This window comes from Vipera berus (assembly GCF_964194415.1).
Source record: "Vipera berus genome assembly, chromosome: 2".
In the NCBI taxonomy this organism is placed as follows: domain Eukaryota; kingdom Metazoa; phylum Chordata; class Lepidosauria; order Squamata; family Viperidae; genus Vipera; species Vipera berus.
The window spans coordinates 99,737,040-99,759,239 of NC_138203.1; the positions used below are offsets into that span (position 1 = coordinate 99,737,040).

At 41.3% G+C, this 22,200-nt stretch overlaps 2 protein-coding genes across 7 annotated transcripts in view; one reads left to right on the top strand and one right to left on the bottom strand.

Moving 5' to 3' along the window:
• Positions 1–460: 460 nt before the first annotated feature.
• Positions 461–15,262, top strand: TRMT10B (tRNA methyltransferase 10B). Of its 2 annotated transcripts, none has more exons than XM_081317038.1 (9): positions 461–835; positions 1,398–1,595; positions 3,074–3,182; positions 4,021–4,145; positions 6,646–6,798; positions 7,233–7,311; positions 13,512–13,579; positions 13,848–13,971; positions 14,960–15,262. In XM_081317038.1, the coding sequence occupies exons 1-9, from the start codon at positions 821–823 to the stop codon at positions 15,061–15,063; spliced, it is 975 nt and encodes a 324-aa protein (XP_081173164.1). In that variant the 5' UTR covers positions 461–820; the 3' UTR covers positions 15,064–15,262. The 2 variants fall into 2 exon arrangements, with proteins under 2 accessions (XP_081173164.1, XP_081173165.1); XM_081317039.1 differs by having other exon boundaries at positions 786–839; positions 1,401–1,595.
• Positions 15,263–16,112: 850 nt separating this feature from the next.
• Positions 16,113–22,200, bottom strand: part of FRMPD1 (FERM and PDZ domain containing 1) — a 74,427-nt gene continuing 68,339 nt past the window's right edge. For 3 of the 5 annotated variants that reach the window (XM_081317788.1, XM_081317790.1, XM_081317789.1), the window contains 2 exons: positions 20,943–21,722; positions 16,113–19,069 (listed from right to left, as the gene is read on the bottom strand). In XM_081317788.1, the coding sequence (XP_081173914.1) occupies positions 16,800–19,069; positions 20,943–21,722 (3,050 nt within the window). In that variant the 3' untranslated portion in view covers positions 16,113–16,799. The remainder of the gene's footprint in view (positions 19,070–20,942; positions 21,723–22,200) is intronic. The other 2 variants (XM_081317787.1, XM_081317791.1) reach the window with 1 other exon arrangement.

Genomic DNA, 22,200 nt, shown 5'->3' on the forward strand with positions numbered 1-22,200 from the left:
AAAGGAAAAAAAAGCCATTGTGGGTGCATCATGTGGCAGTTTAAGATTGGTTTATGTGAGGTAAGGACGTGGGGAGTTAGAAATTGAAGGTAATGGCACCATCTAGATCTGGAAGGAAGCACAAAACCTCTGGAAATAAGTCGGGCTATCCTTATTTATGGTTTAACACAGCATGCAGGTGGCAGCTTGTCCAATTAGGCTCCAATACGTTTTCTTAGAGGAGTAGCACAGCGTATTATGTGAACCCTGCAATTGTGTTAATCTTTATTCACGTGAGCTTGCAAAGTTCACGGAGTTACGTGCACTCAGAATGGGCGGTTAATATATTTCCGCTCCTCCCTTTCTAGGCTATAGGTGAGGTATTTAACATAAGCATGGTTGGTGCATACATGAAATGGCAATCAAATCACAGAAAGACCGCCTGATTTCCAACGACTCTGAGCGACTTATAATTAAAAAGTTTTTTAAAAAAAAATAAATCAAAAGATTAAAAAGAAATCAAGAGTGGCCCGAAAAACAATAAATTCGAGAATCGGTTTCAGAATTGAAAAGACTATTGTTGCTTTTCGTTGAAGAAATCTAACTCAGGGTGACATTTCAGAACGGATGGCCAGCCAATCAAATTTAAGCTCCTCCCCCGTCGTCTCCAAATCAAAGAAACGCACCCTCCCATTCGCCCAATCTTGAATCAGATCATCCTCTCCCGTCGCCCATAATGAAAACTAAAATTCCCAGAATGCTGCTCGTTCCCGGTAGAGGAAGTCTTGTTGGATGAAGCCTTATAGAAGGAAATCAACTGGCGTGGAGCTGATTTTTCGTAATGAATCAAAGGGAGGTGAGTAACTGACGTTTGGTCTGAACAATAATTCATGACTATTAAATAACTGAAGCGTTTTGGCTGTTGCGTATTCATAAAAGTTATAAAGCGTATTTTGCTTATCTTGTTCTGGATCACACACTGATTTTATTTGTGCAAGAAACTCTTTAAGTAGAAGAGATCCCTTTAAGACCTTATAGGGCAGGAGGAATTGTATGCCTCTGAAATTCTTACACAATTGCCATCGTTTGAATTCGAATATCACGTATCTGGAATTGGAAATGCACAATTCTTAGCTTTTCGTCCTATTAAAAAGCACCTGTTAAGACTGGCTCACACATTTTTCCATTTTCTGTATAAAGGATGAATACTCAGTGTGAATTACGCCCTTATCATTTCAGTGTTGGATTACTATAACATGCTCACTTGGGGCTGTTTTGAAAACTACCCAGAATCTGCAGTCAGTACAGAAGGAAACTATCCTGTTTTAGGATGAGAGCAGCTTCAGTAGCTGACTAGTATCTGCCAATTAAATTCTATGGTCCAGCATCTAACATCATTTTTTCCTATGTTTTCACAGCAGTTTGGACAAAAAAACAACAACCCAATGACTAATCCTGAGAAGAAAGTAGAGAAAAGTATTTGTGGAGATCATTGTGATCAACAGCAAAACAATGGAGATGGGGAAAATTTCTGGGACACATTTGAGCTTCTGGAAATTGATGGGAATGATGAAAGATCCAGTGAACAGGTTACAGGAAATGGGAATTGGTGTTCGGTAAGTAAAATGGCCCTCAGCCATTCATGTCAAAAGCAAATTGGGGTGATTTTAATGTGATTGTCCTTAAACTTATTGTTTTGAAATAGCTCATTATTGCTCTTTAGCTAAAAGATATAAATACAAATGAAGAAAATGGGAAATTACCATAATACATTACAATAACCATTTAAGCAATACAAAACACATTCAATCAAGAATCAAAACAGATTTGCCCCCAAATGTCTGGGCCAATGGAAAGTTTTTAAGCTGGTACCAAAAAATGTCATGTTGACAACAGCTGAGCCTTTCCCTGTAGCAGTGCCCTAAAGATCCTTTAATAATAAGAATAAAACTGGAGCACCACTTGAACACCATTGACAAAATCACGATCGCTCAATTGCAAAAGGCTGTTGTGACTCAGGGCCAGCCTGTGGGTCCGACAGCCGGCTCCGATGTATCGGAGGACTCAGATGTGGGGGAGGAGGGAAACGAACCGGCTGATGATGATGATTTGGAGGCTTTGCAGAGTCCTCAGCCGGGGACCTCTTCTCAGCTGTGTGAGCCCGAGAGTGCGGAGGATGATGACCCACAGCTGGCCCTGTTCAAGGACGCCCGACGCAGGAGGCAGACGAGCAGGGACAAACAAAGAAAGACTATGGGACTCCTCGGGAGGAGGCACAGGGAGACCACGCCCTGAGCTCTCTATAAAAGAAGTGTTTGGGGAGGGGCTGGTTGCTGAAAGCAACTTTTCCGCTTGAGAAGATTAGCTCTTGTGTTTTTGTTAACTGTGTAATTAAATCTTGGCAGAAGCCTTTTAGCCTTGGACGCTTTCCAGACTCTTCTTTTGATTAGGGGTGCGAGAAGAGGGCTGGTTCAGAACAAAGGCAAATTTATTTGGAACAGTTTATATCCTGCGACAATACCTTTAACAGCAAGACAAGACTCAATAGATTTGGATAAAAATGCCAAATCCAATCTAAACATCTGGCTGACTATCAGCCAATCATAGTAATACAAATGTTGCTATAAAAATAGTTATACAGCAGATCTTTTCTGGATTTCCACAAAGGTCCTTTATGGATTTAGAAAGGCAAGCAATGTGCTAAAATGCCGTTTACATATAACATCTGCTATTGACTGAAAGCACTAAGCAAATAATACAACATTTTTAGTGTCAGAAAAAATATTTCATAACTATTCTGGCACTTAGTAGTTATCTGGAAAAAAATACAACACACAATTATGTATTCCTTTCTGTCTGTGTAAAATAGCTGCAATTTATAATAGTTTCTATGTGTGAGAGGTAGAAAAAGAAAGAGGAGAGATAGCTACTGTGTATACCTGCAGATGGACTTATGCAAAAGTTTAATCAATGGAACATACTCACATACATCCAAATGCATATGCACCTCTAGTATCAAGTTCTGATAAGAAAATCTTTGCAAATGGCTTATTTTCTGCCTATCTGATCTGATTATTATTATTTATATATTAAGAGGAATGTTCTAAGGAAACAACGGCACTGGGAGAAGATTGTTTCTGCAAAGAAGGATAAAAGAAAATGTGAAAGAGAACGACGTAAAGCGAAACATGCTGAACAAAAAGGTACAAGAAACACAGAATAATTTCTGTCTCCGTCTTCTATAGAAAATAGTTTGTTCTCTGTACTCTAAAGTTTCATGGAACTTTACTTAGGTTTTCTGTGAGGAGATCCATGATGGCAGACAGGTCTTGTGAAAGAGGCTTCTCTGTTACAACTAATATTTTGTAATTGTCAGATTCTCAAACTATATATCCATTTCATTTTTGTTTTCAGGTATCGCCATTCTGTCTTTCACTCTGGTGAGGGGGAAGCTCTGTGGGCTTTCGGATGCATTTCCTTTACTTTGTTCTGTCACCTTTGATGCATGTATCTGGGTGTGAAAGGGAGGAGGAATGTGCCTGAGGCCCTCTGTCTTATATCTGCTTGGCTGGGAAGAGACTGGGACAAAAACAAAATGCCTGAGAACTGCGGCTTTATCACACTGGTTCCCTTAACAATTTCAACAAACTGGATTGGCTGAAATCATATTGAACCATTGGGCACTGGGGAGGGGTTTGAAGGGAGAGTTTTAATGTAACGTTTTGCACGGGAATTCTTCAGATCTTGCCTTGGTCTTCTGCTATCACTGTCTTTCACTAAAAGTTCCTTTTGAAACAATGGCTTTCTTGGGAGCGCTAGCTGAAGCAGGACCTTACAGTAATGTTCACCTGGAAGGAAGTGTAGGGCAGGCTGGGCAGCATTTTTTTCTAGAGGGATTTTGATGTATAGGCACTGAAGTGCCTTTCAAAGAAGTTATTGCTACTCTGAAAAATCATGACTTATGCCTCACCTGTTTGCTTAACATTGTTCAGTAGTGAGCAACTGGATGATTTGTTTTTTCTTCTCTTTTCTTCATTTCAGGCACTGCACCCCAGCTTAGTAAGCGAGATTTAAAAGCCATTGCCAAAGATCGTCTTCTAGAGGCCAAGGCTACAGGGCCTCGGCTATGTATTGATATGAGCTTGACCAGTCACATGACTAACAAGGTAGCTTTATATTTTTGCTTTTTTTAAAAAAAACACCATGGAATTTGATTTTCAGGATTGCTGAGTATGCCTCTGCTCTTCACTACCTATTTCACAACACTTTGAAGAGGATGCTGTCATGGTTCCAATAGATGAAACCCATCAAAAGAACTTCAAGGCAAGAAATCTTCCTCAAAGAACATTTTTTCGAGGAAACAAAGTATCGGCACTACATAGTTGAACCCCAAACTAGATTCCCTTCCCCAGATACAAAGTAACAGAATGCAAGTCCCACCCTCACAAAGCAGTCATAAATCACATTCTCCAATTAGCCAAGAGCCTGGGCTCTTTCCAGCTCCTCAGCCCGCCAAAACATTATCAGTTTGTGTCCTTGAGTTCCCATGGAGCTGCATTGTTATTATGGCTAGCTGAGCTCAAGCATTTACCCTATCCCCACTTCAACATCTAATTTCTAAACAGAAGAAAAAGCGTGTTAAAAGCAAAGTAAAAATGGCTGCAATTTCCATCAGTTGTCAGAGCAGGAACATCCAATGTTACAGCGTTGACAGATGCATTCAGTTGTATTATTCGCCATATTGACTGAAGAATTGTACTCCATAAAAATTAGAAATGTGGAAGTGAACATTTGATTTTTCCTCCTGAAAGCAATAGAAAGCTTCATGCACATTTAAGCCCAGACTGGAATGTAACTTGTTAGTTTTAGAAGTGCAGTTCAACCTCTGCAGCATGCATGGAGAAGAAAATGATTGAAGGATGTCGTATTCTGTGAGAGATTTTATACCTTGCTTGTAGTTATAAGTCTTAAGTTCTCTTGAACTGAGGAAACATTGAGATTGGCAGGATTTTAAGCATATTTTGTACAATTTACCTCTTGGAATAGTTGATGGAGAAGTCTTTACTTAAGGGCCACTGAAAGGCAATAGATGGAAGGCGTGCTCTTTATTAAATTTAACGAGGATAATATTGCAAGATCAAAATGTGCATTACAATCACATAAGGCAGACCATGAAGTCCAGTGTTTTGAGATGCTCATAAACGGGGTCTTGGTTCCTTTGAGTCAATTTTGACTCTTGGCGACTGCTTTGACAAGTGCTTGCAGTTTTCTTGGCAAGGCTTCAGAAATGCTTTGTTCTTGCCTTCTACCTAGAGCTGAGAGAGAGTGATTGGCCCAAGGTCGAACAGCTACTTTTGTGCTCAAGGTGGGACTAGAACCTACTGGTTTATAGCTTGGTATCTTAAACAAATCCCAAGTGCCGCGTAACAGAGTGAGCGCCTGTTACTCGTCCCAGCTTCTGCCAACCTAGCAGTTCGAATCACGTAAAAATGCAAGTAGAAAAATAGGGACCACTATGGTGGGAAGGTAACAGTGTTCCGTGTGCCTTTAGCGTCTAGTCATGCCGGCCACATGACCACGGAGACGTCCTCGGACAAGCGCTGGCTCTTCGGCTTTGAAACGGAGATGAGCACCGGCCCCTAGAGTTGGAAACGACTAGCACGCATGTGCGGGGGAACCTTTACCTTTTTATCTTAAACAATACACCAAACTGGCTCTCTAAACAGCTAATGCTCAGTAGGAAATTTAGAGCAGTCACATCAGCCTGAAATAAAACTCCAAAGTTCTTGGATTCATAAGCTTTGGTCATGACCCACCATGACTCTTGTTTGACTTTAAGTTATTAAATATGTTAATATAAATTGGGATGTGGAAACTTAACAATTAAAGATGCAAATGTGATGTTGAGCTACATTTCCAAATTCTTATATAGAATTTGATATTTTATGGAGAACTCGAAGAGTTTGGTAGAGAATTATTCTGCCTTGTTAGAAAGAAGTTTATAGACCTGCTGTTAAAAAATGGATTCCAAACATATGTTCCCAGTATAAATTGTCTTTACTGTATGAAAAATGAGAAAATGAGGCAATATGTCCTATAATATGGTCAAGCTTTAAGAATATGTTAAAGAATTAGCCTAGTTCTATATGAATCTGGTTTTTTTTCCCTTTAGCTTTAGTTCACTTTAATTATTATTACATATTATTTGCTTCTTTGTTGTCTAAATGCTTTATTCTTTTATCTTGTGCATTATATTTTGATCGGTATATTTCACTGAAAACAACAAAAATGATGATGATAACTTTATTGTCACTTTGAATGTACACCAATCGGCATACATCAAAATGAAATTTCATTGCATACAGCTCTCAAAGGGTCACCACCTCCGATATATACTCCTTGTTCGTGGCCCGCTCAAATTTCACATTGTCCATTTTAGTCTCTAGGGAGTGAACGATGGCACACAGGACAGATGGAAATGGGGTTCCATGTGGATTAGCCCTTAGGTTAGCTTGTATTCTGACAACCTCGCCTTCTTTCCTTTTTCTGATCCTGATTCTTCCACCTTTTCCTTAAAGAGGCCTTGCTTCTTTTTTAATAATACTGGAGCTTTTTGGAGAACATCTAAAACAAAAAAGCCACTGAGGCTTTTTCCTCTTCTTCAAGGAAACAAGTCGGCTTGCTGCACAGATTAGGCGGCTTTATGGGTCCAACAAGAAAGCTCAGAAGCCCTTTTGGCTCCACCTCACAGGGATTGTGAAAAACAGTCCTATTTATGAAGCATGCTTGAGAATGAATGACGGATTTGCCAATTATCTGGTAAGTATGTCTCCCCTCTTCCCCTGTTTTATCTCTCTCCAAGTGATGACACTGAAGGAAAATAGTTCTTTCTCAAGTTGCTGTTATCAATAGAAGGTAAAATACATAGAGCTGGTAGCTTTGCCTTCCTTTCCCATAATATTCTGTATGATTAACTTGGTACTTTCCAAAGTTGCAGTCCCATAACATAACTAGACACAGAATAGTTGCTTTTAAGAAGTCCTGTAGTTTAATATCTTCAGTAATCTTGTAAAATATTATGAGGTTTAAATTGGGCTAAAATGCTGTTTTGATTTAAATCTGTTTTTCAGTAGAATAGTAATGGATAGTCAGAATGACCTGTATTTCCAAAATTGCACACTCATTCCTTCACAAGTGCTCTTTCTAAAAGAATTTTCTGAAATTCCATTTACATTTGTTGCGTTCTTTTTCAGATGGATATGACTGCAGAAAGTTATCTTGACCTATTTCCTTTGGACACGATTGTATATCTCACACCAGATTCTGATAATGGTATATTGCAGCTTTGGGGCTGTTTAAAGTTTGTTGTTCTTATTTTAAATGAGTAATAATTGGATTTGGGGTGTCTTAATGTAGGTTTCAAATCAGCTTGATTAAACTTGTTTCCACGTATCTGACATCCTCCTCATGCGCTGTCAGCTAACGCCAAATAGCCTAGCACAGGGCTTTTCAACCAGTGGTACGGGTACCACCTGTGGTACATTGGCACCTGGCAGGTGGTACGTGACCATCCTAGAAAAGTGGTAGCGGGGGAGGGAAATGAGCTGAACTGGTGGCAGCACCGCACAAGCCTGAGCGAGAGATGGCTGGAGCAGCAGGGCTGTCAGGGCTCAGCGGAAGCACCAGAATCAGCGCCAGGCTCCAGCTGGAGCTCAGTGCTGATCCTGGTGCTTCTGCTGAGCCCAGAAGAAGCGCTGATCAGCTGGAATGTTGCAGCATCTCCAGGGTCTTGTGATTTACATTCGGATGCTTGGCAACTGATTCGTATTTATGATGGTCACAGTGTCCCAGGGTCATGTGAAGTGACAAAAACTTGCTGCAACCACCCAGCAGATGGGGAATAAAAACCAAACACCCCACCACCCCACCCCCGCTGCCAATCCTCAACAGAAATGCTCACAACAATGAAAACCTCGGACAGGAGGAGGAACGCCGCTGGGTGGACAGGCAGCTCTCTTGCTCGGCTGTGGCTTGGGGGGCACTTTTTTCAGTGCCATTGTAACTTCGAACAGTCACTAAGCGAACTGTTGTAAGTCGAGGACTACCTGTACTTCATCACTTTTTTCCTCTTTTTTTTTTTGGTCAAGTTTTTGACACCTTGCTAAGGTGACTGGTGGTACTCGGATGTTGCCATATCCTAAAAATGGTACAATGGGTGAAAAGATTGAAAAGTCCTGGCCTAGCATTCAGCTGGGACAAACAGCCTTATATGCCAAACTGAGCAACAGTTACGTGAACTCAGTCCTTAGTAAGAATAGCAGTAAGTAGGGTAACTAACTCCCTGATCTAGGCTTGTGGCTTTTGCTGATGCACTTTCTCTTTTTATAAATACTGTGACTGGGAACCAAACATTAATCTGTCTTGATTGGTGGAGTGAGGGCTCGTGGTTACAAGGTTTTTGCAGCCCTGCTGAAATCATGCAGTACTGGAGTCTTACTAATACTTAAAAATTAACGTCAGATAACATAAAAGGAACTATAAAATAAGAAAAAGTACTATAAAATGAATCTTAAGTAAAATGTAAACCTGTACAGTAATGCAGTATGTATAGTTATAAATCGTACTTTAAAATTTAACAATCTAAATTATTACTAAGTTGAAATTCATCTATACATTTCCAAAGATTAGTGGAGCAAGTATGAACATATTGCACATATAGATCAGAAGCCAGCTGTTTGTACATATTCACAGGTGCTGTGCAAAACTTTGCTATATTATTTATACTAAGGCTTTTGTTATCTAATTGAAAGGAAATAATATAAGATTCTTCAGACTGGTCTCTGGGGTGTAACAACAAAGGAAAATGGAATCTTCTTGTTAACAGGAATGTACGGATGGATTCATGGAACCATCACCACAAGGGCAGATCTGATTAGCTATAGAACTTTTATTAAATCTTCCCTATAAAAATGCTAAAGGCCAATTATTGTCTGAAGGAAATCCTTTGTCGAAATGGGGAAGACGGTGAGTCAGCATAATTAGCTGACATCCATCTAGGATGGTTAAACTGTAAAGGGATAAATTTTGAATGAGGTCTCTCTCATTCTAGTATTCACTATATAAGAGTCTTTTTTTATATATCTCTCAGCCACTATAAATTTGAGGAAATTTGGAAATTGAGAAATTTTCTAAAAATTGCTAGAGTCCAAAACAACCAGAATTTATTGGCTAAAAGTAATGGGATCATCCCAACTGGAAAATGAATAACAAGGCTGTTTCCTCAATCCTCATCTGGCCAGCTTTTAGGCTTAGAATTACATTGAATACACATTTTAGAGCTTGAAGCACTGCTCTAATAGACTTAGTTTGTACTATTTCCTCAACAATCAGCCTATAATTTGGGTAAGAATGTAATGGGAGATATATAAGCAACAGCCAAGCATTGCTCAGTGAATAGAGCTAGTAAGGATGATTTCTTTTGTGTGAAAAAAATAGAAGAGCTGAAGAATCTCTTTGAGCCCATAAGAATACAGATTTGATATGTACATTCCATGATCCTGAGTCTTGAAGGACTGTGCCTGGATATTTAAAAACCTTCACTTGCTACTGTACTGTTACCCAGTGAAACTACCTAAATGTTTTAGGAAAGATCATTTTGGATAGTTTTCGACTTACAAGCATAACTGAGCCTAGAATTAGGGTTACATGTCATGATGGTTGTTAAATGAACATTGTGGTTGCTAAGTGAACCCATTATACCCAATGGGCATTTTTTGCTGGAAACCAGAAGTAAACACCATTTTCCACAAAAAAAACCATTGCAAGTTGCAGTCCTGTGACCGTAGGATGCTGCAAACGTTGCCAGTTGCCAAGTGCTGAAAATGTGATCATGGGATCTGGAGGGACAGGAGGCTGTCAAAACCAGGTTGTAAGTAGCTCTATGGAGGTCCGTCATAACTTCTAACAGTCACTAAATAACCAGTTTTAAGTCGAGGAATTACCTGTATTTTAGTCTTCTGGAAATGTATTCTAAGGTGATTTTCCTTACAGTAATACATCAAAGTATTAAGTGAACATCTGAGGCCAGTTGGAACCCTTGAAATAATCATCTCCATAAAAAAAGAGTGGGGCGTTCATGTTTACTAGTCTAGAGAGCTGAAACTTTGAATCTGAAAATTCCTTTGCCTATAAATTGATGTATAAATTGAACAAGGAGGCAGCTACAATAAGTTAATAGGCCTTGTGAGTAACATCAAGTTCCTAATTCTAGAATATTTATAAAATGTCTGGATTAGGAAGAATAACTGAATCTAAAATATCAAATCTACTAAATCTTCCCTACTGAAGAAGTCTCAAAATTGAATGAAATGTTGATTTAAAATCACTAAAGGCTGCCTAAAGAGAAGCTACAGATCTTCTACCATATTCAAAAATATCATAAAATAGGGACTAACATGGAATATAACCTTTAGAGCAAAAATAAAGATGATGCCAACAATTAGAGGGGTAAATCTCAAAATAGAACAATCTATAATATTAAGCAGATGGTAGTTTAGTTTGATGCACTTTAGGCCAGAAATACTCTTACTGGAGATAAGAGAAAATGATAGTATAGACGGTATCTATAAATAACATTGTTCCTTTCATATCCAGTACTCAAGTACCAGCACTTAATGTTTTATTTACCCAAAATAACATCACCAGCTAAATGCAAGCTTGCTGAGAGCACCACAAGCTTTGGAAAACAGTAAAGTTTGCAGACAGATAAAACATAAATAAGAATAATTTTTTTAATGAGGAAGGAGAATTCTTCAAAAGAGTCCAGTGAGTAAGCTTATTGGAGCTGGAAAAGAGGAAAAAAAACCTTCACAAAACAAGACAAGGAGAAATTGGGGTCAGATAGAAATGATTATTAGAGTTCTTCTGTATTGTATATTGTGTAAATTTTGCTAGGCATAATTTTAATATGTTTGAGCACACCTGGACATTTTGATTTGAACCAAGGCAGTGACTAACACTATTGGCAGCAGATCTATTTCAGTCCTTCTGATTTTAGTTGTGTTTTTCTTAAGACTGCTATACAATTCAGAGAATTAAGGTAAAATAACGTATTATTCAATGACCCTGTTCTCAATGCATGCTTAACTGGCTCAAGGAGAGAGGTAATGTATTGTAACAACACAGAGAAAAATCAACTATCCTGCCCCTCTCCCCTAGAGTTAAATTTGCCTCAGAACAGACCCACCTAATTCCACCAAGTTAGTTGTGTTATAGCAGGGCTTTTCAACCTTTTCATCCATTGTACCACTTTTAGGATATGGCAACATCCGAGTACCATTAGTCGCCTAGCAAGGTGTTAAAAACTTGATAACCAAAAAAAAAAGGAAAAAAGTGATGAAGTACAGGTAGTCCTTGACTTAGAACAGTTCGCTTAGTGACTGTTCGAAGTTACAATGGCACTGAAAAAAGTGTCCCCCAAGCCACAGCCGAGTAAGACACCTGCCTGCCTGCCCGGCAGCGCTCTTCCTCCTGTCCGAGGTTTTCATTGTTGTGAGCATTTCTGTTGAGGAAGGGCAGCGGGGGTGGGGTGGGGTGGTGTTTGGTTTTTATTCGCCCCCGTCTGCTGAGTGTTTGCAGCAGGTTTTGGTCACTTCACATGACCCTGGGACACTGTGACCGTCATAAATATGAATCAGTTGCCAAGCATCTGAATGTAAATCACAAGACCCTGGAGATGCTGCAATATTCCAGCTGATCGGTGCTTCTTCTTGGCTCAGAAGCGCCAGGATAAGTGCCAAGCTCCAACTGGAGCCTGAAGCTGATCCTGGCGCTTCCGCTGAGCCCTGATAGCCCTGCAGCTCCAGCCATCTCTCACTCAGGCTTGTGCGGTGCTGCCACCGGTTCAGCTCATTCCCCTCCCCCGCTACCACTTTTCTAGGATGGTCGCGTACCACCTGCCAGGTGCCAATGTACCACAGGTGGTGCCCGTACCACTGGTTGAAAAGCCCTGGTGTTATAGAACACCTAAGTCCCATATTTTGACCCATTTTGTGTAAGTATTGAAAGAACAGAGAGTTTGACATAGTGGCAGAAGAAGCCTTTCCGTTACAGAATTGCCTACCAAGTTTAGCCATACCGTGTAGAACATTTGGCTTGCCTGGGCTACATTGAGTGAAGAGGAATTGTCTTGGGCCACATATAAAATATATACACTATAGTTGATGTATATAAATCGCATAGTATTTAAAGCTTATAATCTTGGGCTGCATGATTAGCTGTCCAATGCCAGTTAGGCTGCTGGTTGGACATGCCTACTGTAGAAGAAAGCTCCCTCATTCTAATTGGATGAAAAAGGAAATGGAAAAAGGGTTAATAGTGTGGAACCTTGCTGGAACAATAATGGAGCAGATGCTTCTGCAATATATGGCATTTCTTGGAGAAAGTGAACAGAGATTCTAAATTCCCTAAATTGTGATTTTTGAGCTAATTAGTAGGACTGTGCGCTGCCAAAGTCCTCAGTGACAGAACAGTTAATACCTTATTGCAGGGGTGTCAAACTGCTGGCCCATGGGCCAGTTGCATGATGCGGAGGCTGTGCCCGCCCCAGCTCTGGCAATGCAAAAAAATTTGCAACATGTCACAACATGTCATTTGACGCAGTGAGTTTGACACCTATGCCTTATTGGGTTAAACATATTATGAGAAGAGACTAATGAAGTTTTCACCCAGACTCTTAATGTACCACTTTTTTTTTAATCAATCTGTATTATTGTTCTCCACTTCCTGGCATATGACTAGAAAGTTAAAAAATGTAAACAAAACCTGAAGCACATCACACCCAGGTAGCACACACATTCCCTACAACAATCCCCTAAAATTCGGTTCACCTAGCTTCCTGTCTTAGTGTCCAGGGACAGCTAAGCTTTCACTTACCATTGGGATTCGGCCCTTCTGAATTTGGGGGTAAGGAGCGGTAAATTGTTGCATCGGCAGGCACAGCAACAGAAGTTAAGCCTCCGAGATACCAGTAGATGTTACTGTTTAATTGAATGAAGTCAGAACATGCCTGTCAGGTCTGGTGGAATTGGCAGAAATAAGTATAGATAAGCAGTCCTGCAAGTAGGTCCAGTCTTGTACTATGAAGCTCTTGTAGGTGACCAACAGCACCTTGAAAAAATATACTGGGAGCCACTGCAATTCAAAGTTGTGCTGCTACAAGAGCCTACTCAGGAGATGGTGTTACATGAGTTTACTGCACCTGTTAATTACCAGAGCTACATTCTGAACTAGCTGCAGTTTTTGACTGACTTTCAAAGGTAGCCCCATGTAGAGTGACAGTGTATATTTTGAATGCTCGTAATAGTGTTATACCTTTACTGCCAGTTCTGATGTTCTCTGTATTTCTTTGCCTTTACTGCTGGCTCCTAAAGGTGTGATGGATAGGCAAAACATAACAAGATTATGAAGATGATATTGATATAATGCAATCTGCCTTTATTACTTGATGTTTATTTGTGTTCTTCTCATTTTAGTTCTTGAGGAAGTTGATCCACAAAAAGTACATATTTTGGGAGGGCTGGTGGATGAAAGCATTCAAAAGGTAAGTATATTACACATATTATAATGATATTCTTGCAGAAATAGTTGGGTGGTATTTTAGTGGTGAACTGCAGGAACTTACCTCTTATCACATACTATTTTCCAATGAGCAATTAGTTAATATAATTAAAATAGAGCTTCTGGGTTTGGAGGATAGGCATCATAAGCTTTTTAAAGAATCTAATAGCCAGATGTAGTTCATTAAAAAAAACACCCAAGGAATCATTTCCTCCCTTCCCTCTTTTAGTGTATATAATTTGTTTTTGTAGAAACTCACTTTCCAAATTGCCCAGGAAAGACATTTGCAGACAGCACGATTGCCTATTCAAGAGTACATGGTAAAGAACGTCAATGCAAAAAATTACCACTCAACAACCCTAGCCATCAACCAAGGTAAGTAATGCACACACCTGTTGACAGAATTTTCTGCCATCTATTTGCAGACATTGTATTACCACCAGCTTTCCTACACAATTTATCGCTGGAATTAGCTGTTGCAAATTAACTCCTCATAACTTGCATGGATGGTGTTGGTACATTTTTTTTTAAATTACACCTTTCTGACAATTCTTGTACGGTTGATTGGTGCACACTGGAATTTGGACTCTGACAGTTCTCTACGGAATTGTTCTTCACTTTTGTTTATTGTACTTTTTAGGGCACAAAATGTCACATCACATGATGAACTATTCAAGAAATTGCTCCTCCTTAGGCTTAATTAGGGACGCGGTGGCTCAGTGGGTTAGGACGCTGAGCCTGTCGATCAGAAGGTCGGCAGTTTGGCGGGTCGAATCCCGAGTGCCGCGTAACAGAGTGAGCGCCTGTTACTCGTCCCAGCTTCTGCCAACCTAGCAGTTCGAAAGCATGTAACAATGCAAGTAGAAAAATAGGGACCACTACTGTGGGAAGGTAACAGCGTTCCGTGCGCCTTTGGCGTCTAGTCATGCCGGCCACATGACCACGGAGACGTCCTCGGACAAGCACTGGCTCTTCGGCTTTGAAAAGGAGATGAGCACTGGCCCCTAGAGTCGTAAACGACTAGCACGCATGTGCGGGGGAACCTTTACCTTTTTAGGCTTAATTAGATATAGTCCTAACATAGGAGAGCTGTCTTATGAGATATGGGCAAATAGGCATTAAACAGTGGAGCTCTACCTTGAGCAAATAGGAGAGCCTTGAATGTAAAGAGTCATGCTGTATTAAATACCACAAATCTTGCATACTCATTATAAATATATTTAAATTATTATTGGAAAATAAGAGTCTAAAAATACAGAGGATGGCTATTGTTTCTGTAGAAGCTCTGTTATGCCGTGATTGGATTCTATCCTCCTTGTAATTTCATGACATTTTTATAATTATCCAATCCATTTCTTTTTAGTGTTTGATGCCTTATCAACCTTCTGTGATACCAAGAATTGGGAAGAGGCACTTAAAGTTGCAGTTTCTCCTGGAAAGGGATACATCTTCAAAGACACAAAGTGACAAAAGGATTCAGGATACTAATAGGAGAAAACAAGATTTGGTCTGTTTTTGGTAACCTACAGCAGTCTCCTTTACCCAATTGTATTCCAGATATTTTGGACTACAATGATTACAATTTCCAGTTGTAAATTATGGGAGTTTGACTCCAGCAGTACTGTATATAGACATGTGGGGAGAGTAAACAAGTCATTGATCTTCATTTCTGCTTACTGTACTTCTTGGGGAAAAGACTGGGTCTCTCATTGCTTATTCTTGGTCAATCTATTAGAAGGGTTAAAATATTGTTCGTTTCACATTAGAATTAATTGCACTTACTACTGATGTGCTCTTTTTTTTAAAAAAAACATGACATTTGTGCTGGGAATTTTTGCTGAAAACAGTGAGTCTTTCATAATTAAATGAATGGGTAGCTTTTCCTGCACTCATAGGCAAGGGAGCTGAGGTTATGTCAATTTTTAAAAACATAAATGCTTTATTGCTCTAATATCAGATTAAATCTCCTTGCCACCTTTACTTACCCTTCCAAGCATAGTGGAGTTGACTAATTGTGTTATTAGCAGTGTTCTAAAATAGGAATGTTATAAAAGGCTCTAGAGTGCTAGCCTACATAGGGACTCAGAAGCAAGGCTACTATAGTAGAGCTTACTTCCGGCTAATTAACTAAATACAGGAGACCTTATGTATTTATTTATTGGGTAAGCAGATACAGCACTTCCATTTTCAGTGAGTACAATTGGGTGAAAATACTGTTCAAAAGTTGTGTTCTATTTTAAAGGGGAGCATCCCTTTAAAATAGAAAATAAAAGCAACTGGGTGAAGAAAAGCTGTTACTACCTGCAATAGGCTGTGAAAACAACCCTGGGAAACAGGAGGAAGGACCATTACGTAGGCATCAGCACTTCTTCGTGGTTTCCCAAGGTTATTCTCACATCCTATTACACCACCGCACTGCCTGTGATGCTTCACTGCCTGTGACCCTTGACATGCCAGACAGGTTGGGTTGAAAGAATTGGGGTGGCCCAAAGTTGCCAAGTGAACCTCCAGGGCTTAGGTAAACAAGAATCTGGGTTTTCTTGGTGTTAGTCCAGCATTTTATCAATCACACATCACTGGCTCTTTTTTAAAATGTATCTTTGTAACATACTCCAGGTGCATTTATTTAAAACACCAGAAATAAGAGTCCCAGACAAAAGACAGATACCTATGGTACGGTTTCATTAACCTTGATCAACATGTCCACCAATTGGGACACACTAACATTGTAAGCTAATATGTTCAGTAGATCTGTCCAGTTTGACCTACAGCGTTCTCTTTGAGCTGTTCTTAAGCAGCATTTATCTACAGCTGTTAACATTGAAAAGACCTTCAGAAAAGATTGATCTTTTGCCTTCTACACTTAGAGAGGAAAGAGGGGAAAAAGAGTAAAATTGGATGTGAATCAACATGCTATCTATGAGTTTTATGAGACTTATTCCCTTGACTTCACTCAAGCTTTCAGCATTAATATCCATTGACAGATGAAACCAAGCAATTGCCTCAGTTCCTTCAGCCATTCTTTTACACATCCCCTGTTTTTATTAGAATCTCCCAGGGTTATACATTTATCAGGCCAACTCAGAAGGTCACAAAAATACGCAAGTGTTCAAAATAGCTAATTCTCTCTTTATAGTGAATTTATCAAGAGTTGTACTGTTAGTGCAAAGAAAGGAGAAGCAGGAAGAGACAGCAAATCCATCTCATGTGCAGGATGAAGCTATGAACTGCTGTACAAGGCAGAAAAGGGAAGCAGTGAGGGCCGTATATTGGCACACACATAGTTTTAGGCTTAGGCTGGAGTAATCCTTCTCATGAGTTTGCCTACATGCCTCCAAAAACTGTTGATAGCTACACAAAACATCCCTCAGGTTGGTTTTAAGGTCTATGTGCCCATTACTGCAAAGGCCACAGTCTGTGAACTGTAAGCATACTTCTGTCAACTGAAGAAGGTTCTGGAAGGTCTTCTGAACTATCATTTGTGTCTCTGGAGAAGGCCCTGGTGCTTTGATAATCTTCTGGCAATTAGACAGCAATCTCTGTGATTGCGCATACAAGGTGTCCTTGTTTTCTGAAAAAAGGGCGGGACATTGATCCTCTGGATGTTTTCTTTGGTTTCCTGAAGACCACCTTAAAACTTCCTGTAGCTCTACCACATCCCCTAACAAATGGCAGAAGTCGAATGGCGAGACAGACCATTTTTCTTTCATATAGCTCAGTTCTTTGATAGGCAATCCTGGGAGGTATCTGTGATTCTGAGACTCTCTGGGGGCCCCATCCGTATAAGTATGTTGTTGAAGGCGCCTGGTGGGATTAAAATCTGAAGGCAGTGGGTTTCTTGTTGAAGGTGGAGTTGTTAAGGGTCCTTCAGAAATGCTACTTGCAAAGGGTTTGGTGCAGTCCAATTCCGCTTCATTTTCTGCCCCATGGAAACAGCTTGCATAAGACAACTGGCAGCTGCACGTCGCCGGTTTATGTCTGGGTGTAGATATTTCCTCAGAATTGACTAAACCTGGTGGACCTGTATTACTGAATGCTACTGCACCCCCAGTTGCGTTGTCAGGGGATAGATCTGAAGTACAGTTTTCCTCACTGGGTCTGTCAAAGGAAGGGTAACTCCGTCCAGCTGAACTATCAGTTTCACTCTGTTCTGTGTTCTTCTCTGAGGAAGCCATTAGTGAACTGTATCTCTTATTTTTATAATCTGTAATGAGAGCATCTCCTGTGAGGTTTTTCCCCTCTGTTTTATAGTCACCAGCAACCTCCGTAGATGGGCACAGATTATGAGACATACTCATGGCTGATAAGTGGGCTGGGACTTGATTTATCACCCCATCTTTTAAAGATAAATTATTAACGCCCAGGCCATTTTGGCTAGTGATTCCCTGGCACTTCTTATCTGCTTGCTGACAGATTTGTGCATTTTCTGCTGTTGAACTGAGATTTGGCCAGCAAATTTGGCCTGAAGTATCACTGCAGTTGAAAAATAGTTCAGTTACATTTGAAATCCCTAGATGTTTCTCACCTCCCGATTTCTCTTTAGCACCCTTATTTGACAATTGGCTGATACCTTCTTCAAGCTTTAAGCCTCCGAGGGCCTGGCTGGATTCACACAAGATGGAATCTCTCTTGGAGGGATCTAACACAATTTGTTCCTGTTTCTCATCTTTCTCAGCAGGCAGAGAACCCAGATCCAAGTCTGGGGCAAAAGACAAACGTTTGTCTTGGATGCTTTTCAGAGATGCTGAAGGTTTGGTGGTAGTGTGTATTATTTCCTCAATCAAAACATAACTGACTCCTGCTGGAGGCATAGCTTTGATTGTACTCGCTTTTTTATCAAGTGCTTGTTTTACGGAACACTCTGCCTTTACTTCGCAGTGTCCCTGAACCCCTCTAGCTATTTCTGTAAGCTTTTCTGTTTTGTCTTTGCAAGTGGGATCAAGATCTTCCTGGTGAAATGCAATTCCTGGTGTACTTAAATGGTGACTCTGATGGGGGGCCATATAAAAAGAATTTAAAGAGTAATTGCTCAAGTCTAAACCTCCTCCACTTGCCTGGGCAGAGGTCAGGCACAAAACTGCATTGGGTCCTGATGAATTCTGCCCCATTTGTGTTGCGTCAGATGATGAGGTTGAATTTTGGACCACCTGGATTTTTTGTGTGGCTTCAAGGAGACTGGAATTTTGCTGGGGTTCCTTCAGTAAACTCTCAGCTGCAGATGCTCCTGAAACAGTAGCATCTCTACTGTAACAAACATCGGTTTCCAGGGCGTAGGGTAAAGCTTTGGGGAAACTAACTTGGGAAGTATAATTTGTCTCGAGGAAGGACCTTCTTTTCCTCAAATTATTGGCCCACGTTGGCTCTTTTCCTGGCCTGGGTTTCATCCTTCTGCTTTGCCTTGACAGGATGTTTTCATCCAAGCTGCCATAGGATGGCAATCCTGGGGAACGAGGTAGGGGTAGAATTTCAGAACCTAAAAATAAAGAAAAGCCCATCAATGTAGAGAAATATTTTCATCTCATTTCAACAGTAGTTTGTGAAAAGATGTATGTTGCTGCTGCTATGTGTGAGTTATCTAAAGGTGCACACACCATTCTTTTCTTTCTACAAGCTAAGAAACTATGGAAATGCCAGGAGTTATCTAAGGCAGGGGTCCCCAACTCCCGGTCCGTAGACCAGTACCGGTCCGTGGCACGTCAGCAGCCAGTCTGCACAAACAAGCCCCATCCACAGGATGCAGGCAGCACACAAAACCACGCCCCTTCCGGTCCACGGAAAAACCTCTCTCCATGGAACTGGTCCTTGGTGCCCAAAAGGTTGGGGACCTCTGATCTAATGTCCTGCCCCTCTCACCCTGTGACTGAAATGTACTGTATTGTGACCAGTTCAAAAGCGTCACCCCTGCAAACAGAGTTGGAGACATACTTGCCTACCTTCCTCTTCCATCCACTTTTCTGTCTTTTTATGGCACAAAAGGGATGAAAACTTGAGAGAGACTAGAGGAGAAATCCTGCTATCATGGGGCAGTAGTAGTTAGTAGTGGTAATTGTTAATTTCTGTGTTAAAGTGTTCTCACATGATCATTCCACCACCTTTAGCTGTATGAACATAACTAGCACCACCACAATTTATTCCCATATATTCGTTCTTTTAGCAAATAAAAGGAAAAAAAACCTATCAGAGGAAATGTAATAATATGAAACTCTGAACTGGAATGTTCTTTGCAATCGGTCTTGTGGAATAGCCATTAACTCATAAAGGTTCCCCCGCACATGCGTGCTAGTTGTTTCCGACTCGAGGGGCCGGTGCTCATCTCCGTTTCAAAGCCGAAGAGCCAGCACTTATCCGAGGACGTCTCCGTGGTCATGTGGCCGGCATGACTAGACGCCAAAGGCGCACGGAACGCTGTTACCTTCCCACCGTAGTCCCTATTTTTCTACTTGCATTTTTACGTGCTTTCGAACTGCTAGGTTGGCAGAAGCTGGGACGAGTAACAGGCGCTCACTCTGTTACACGGCACTCTGGATTCGACCCGCCAAACTGCCGACCTTCTGATTGACAAGCTCAGTGTCCTAACCCACTGAGCCACCATGTCCCTTAATAATATGAAACTCTGAACTGGAATTTTCTTTGCAATCGGTCTTGTGGAGTAGCCATGAACTCATACCCTTGCCTAAACGGAAACAAAATACCGGGCAGGTACAAGGAATAATTAGATGATGCGTATTTTGAGTATGAAGGGAAAAGCTAATAGCCAGCTAGATTTCAGCAAGCAACTCAATCAACTTTAATTATTCTAAGGGCCTCATATAGATACTATAGCACTGCAAGACACAATGAATAATGCTGTGGACTGTGAAAAAGACCCAGAAGGATTGCTCAGACAGCAGTCAAACTTAACACCCCTATTTAAAGGACTTTGGGAGGTTCATACCACAACAGAGTTACTCTAGGGCAGACATGTCAAACACAAGGCCCGGGGCCCAGATCCAGCCCGCAAAGTGGTTTCATGCGGCCTGTGAAGCCATCCTGGAAACAGTGAGGGGACGGCCCCCACTGCCTTGGCCCTGGCCCAGAGACCCTCCTTCTGCCAGAGACCCTCAGATCTGTCCCACTCCTGCCCAGGCCCCCATAGGCCCCCTTGATGTGAACGATGTAGAGCTGGCCACGCCCACCTAGTAGGCCATACGTACTCTAGCCACGCCCACCCAGTAGGCCACGCCCACCCAGGCCACACCCACCCAGGCCACACCCGCCCGGCCCCCTGAGGGCAACCGCAATGCTGATGCGGCCCTCAGTGAAATTGAGTTTGACACCCTTGCTCTAGGGATTTTCTTTTTACGTACCTGCTTGTGGCTCTGTTGGGTTCATCCTTTCAGTTGCATCACAGAAGTTATCACCTGAATTAGTCTTTTCAAAGCCAGGGGGAGATCTCAAGACAAAGACAGGAGTCTGGCCCTGACTGATTTTTTCATGGTCTTCAGGCTCCTGCAAAGAGCAGCTTTCGGGGCTGCCACTCTGTGTATTCTTCCCTCCACTGCTGGCTGGGGAGAGATTGGCACAGAGGCTATAGTACTCCATGACGTTGCTTTTGGCCAACTTGGACTCTAGAATACTCACGCCATTTTCTTTTCTGGATTCCTCTTCTGGCTGTGGAAGACCCGGACTGGATACCAGGGGTGGCAGGAGGAAAGAGAAAAAACTTTCTTGTGATGTTCTGCTTTCCTCGTCTCCATCATACCCACCAAAAAGCATCTTGTCATCAGACGCCAATCTCTGAAGAGCAGAGTTACAAAACTGAAAAATCTCTGGCCTGCTTGCTGAGCATGCTTCTAAGTCATCTTCTTCCAGGGCATCCAGAGAGTCACTTGAGCCACTGGACTTCGGCCCCCTGCTTTCCGTGGCTGACTCAGACGCTTCCGAAAGGCTATCGCTTAAGCTGTAACCATTGCAAAAGCTCATTTCTTTGGCCTCTGGGGTCTTCTTTTGTTGCTCCAGCTCTTGCCCCTCCTCAGTTGGGGGGCTAATACTGCTGTACTTAGGTGAATGCGTGTCTGAGAAACGGTCCAAGGAGGAATCTGGCTCAGAAGATTCTTCAGAGTCACTGCAGGTTCTAGATTCATATCCTGCAAGCACAAACAAGACAAGTTTCCTTGGAGTTGCACCTTCTTTCCAACCAAACGTAGAATGCAGTTGAAATAAAAGCTCCCTGAAAAAATGGTTCTTAAGATGACTGTGCGGCTAAAATATGAAAAAAGGATTCCTCTGAACATACCCAGAATACTGTTCTCTGCAGCACCATTTGGATAGCCAAAGGATTAATTAATTAATTAATAATTAATAATTTTATTTGTATACCGCCCTTCTCCTGAGGGACTCAGGGCAGTGAACAGGGCAAACATATAAAAATACAAAGGTACAAAAGTTAAAAAAGAATTAAACACCGTGCCCAAACTAAAACAATAAATAGATATATTAAAAACAACAATAAAATCCCAACCCATCCCCCATCAGGCCAGGCCGGCTTGTTCGAATAAGTGAGTCTTCAGATCGCGTCGGAAGGAGCAAAGGTCGGGCGCCATCCGGAGCTCGACCGGCAACCGA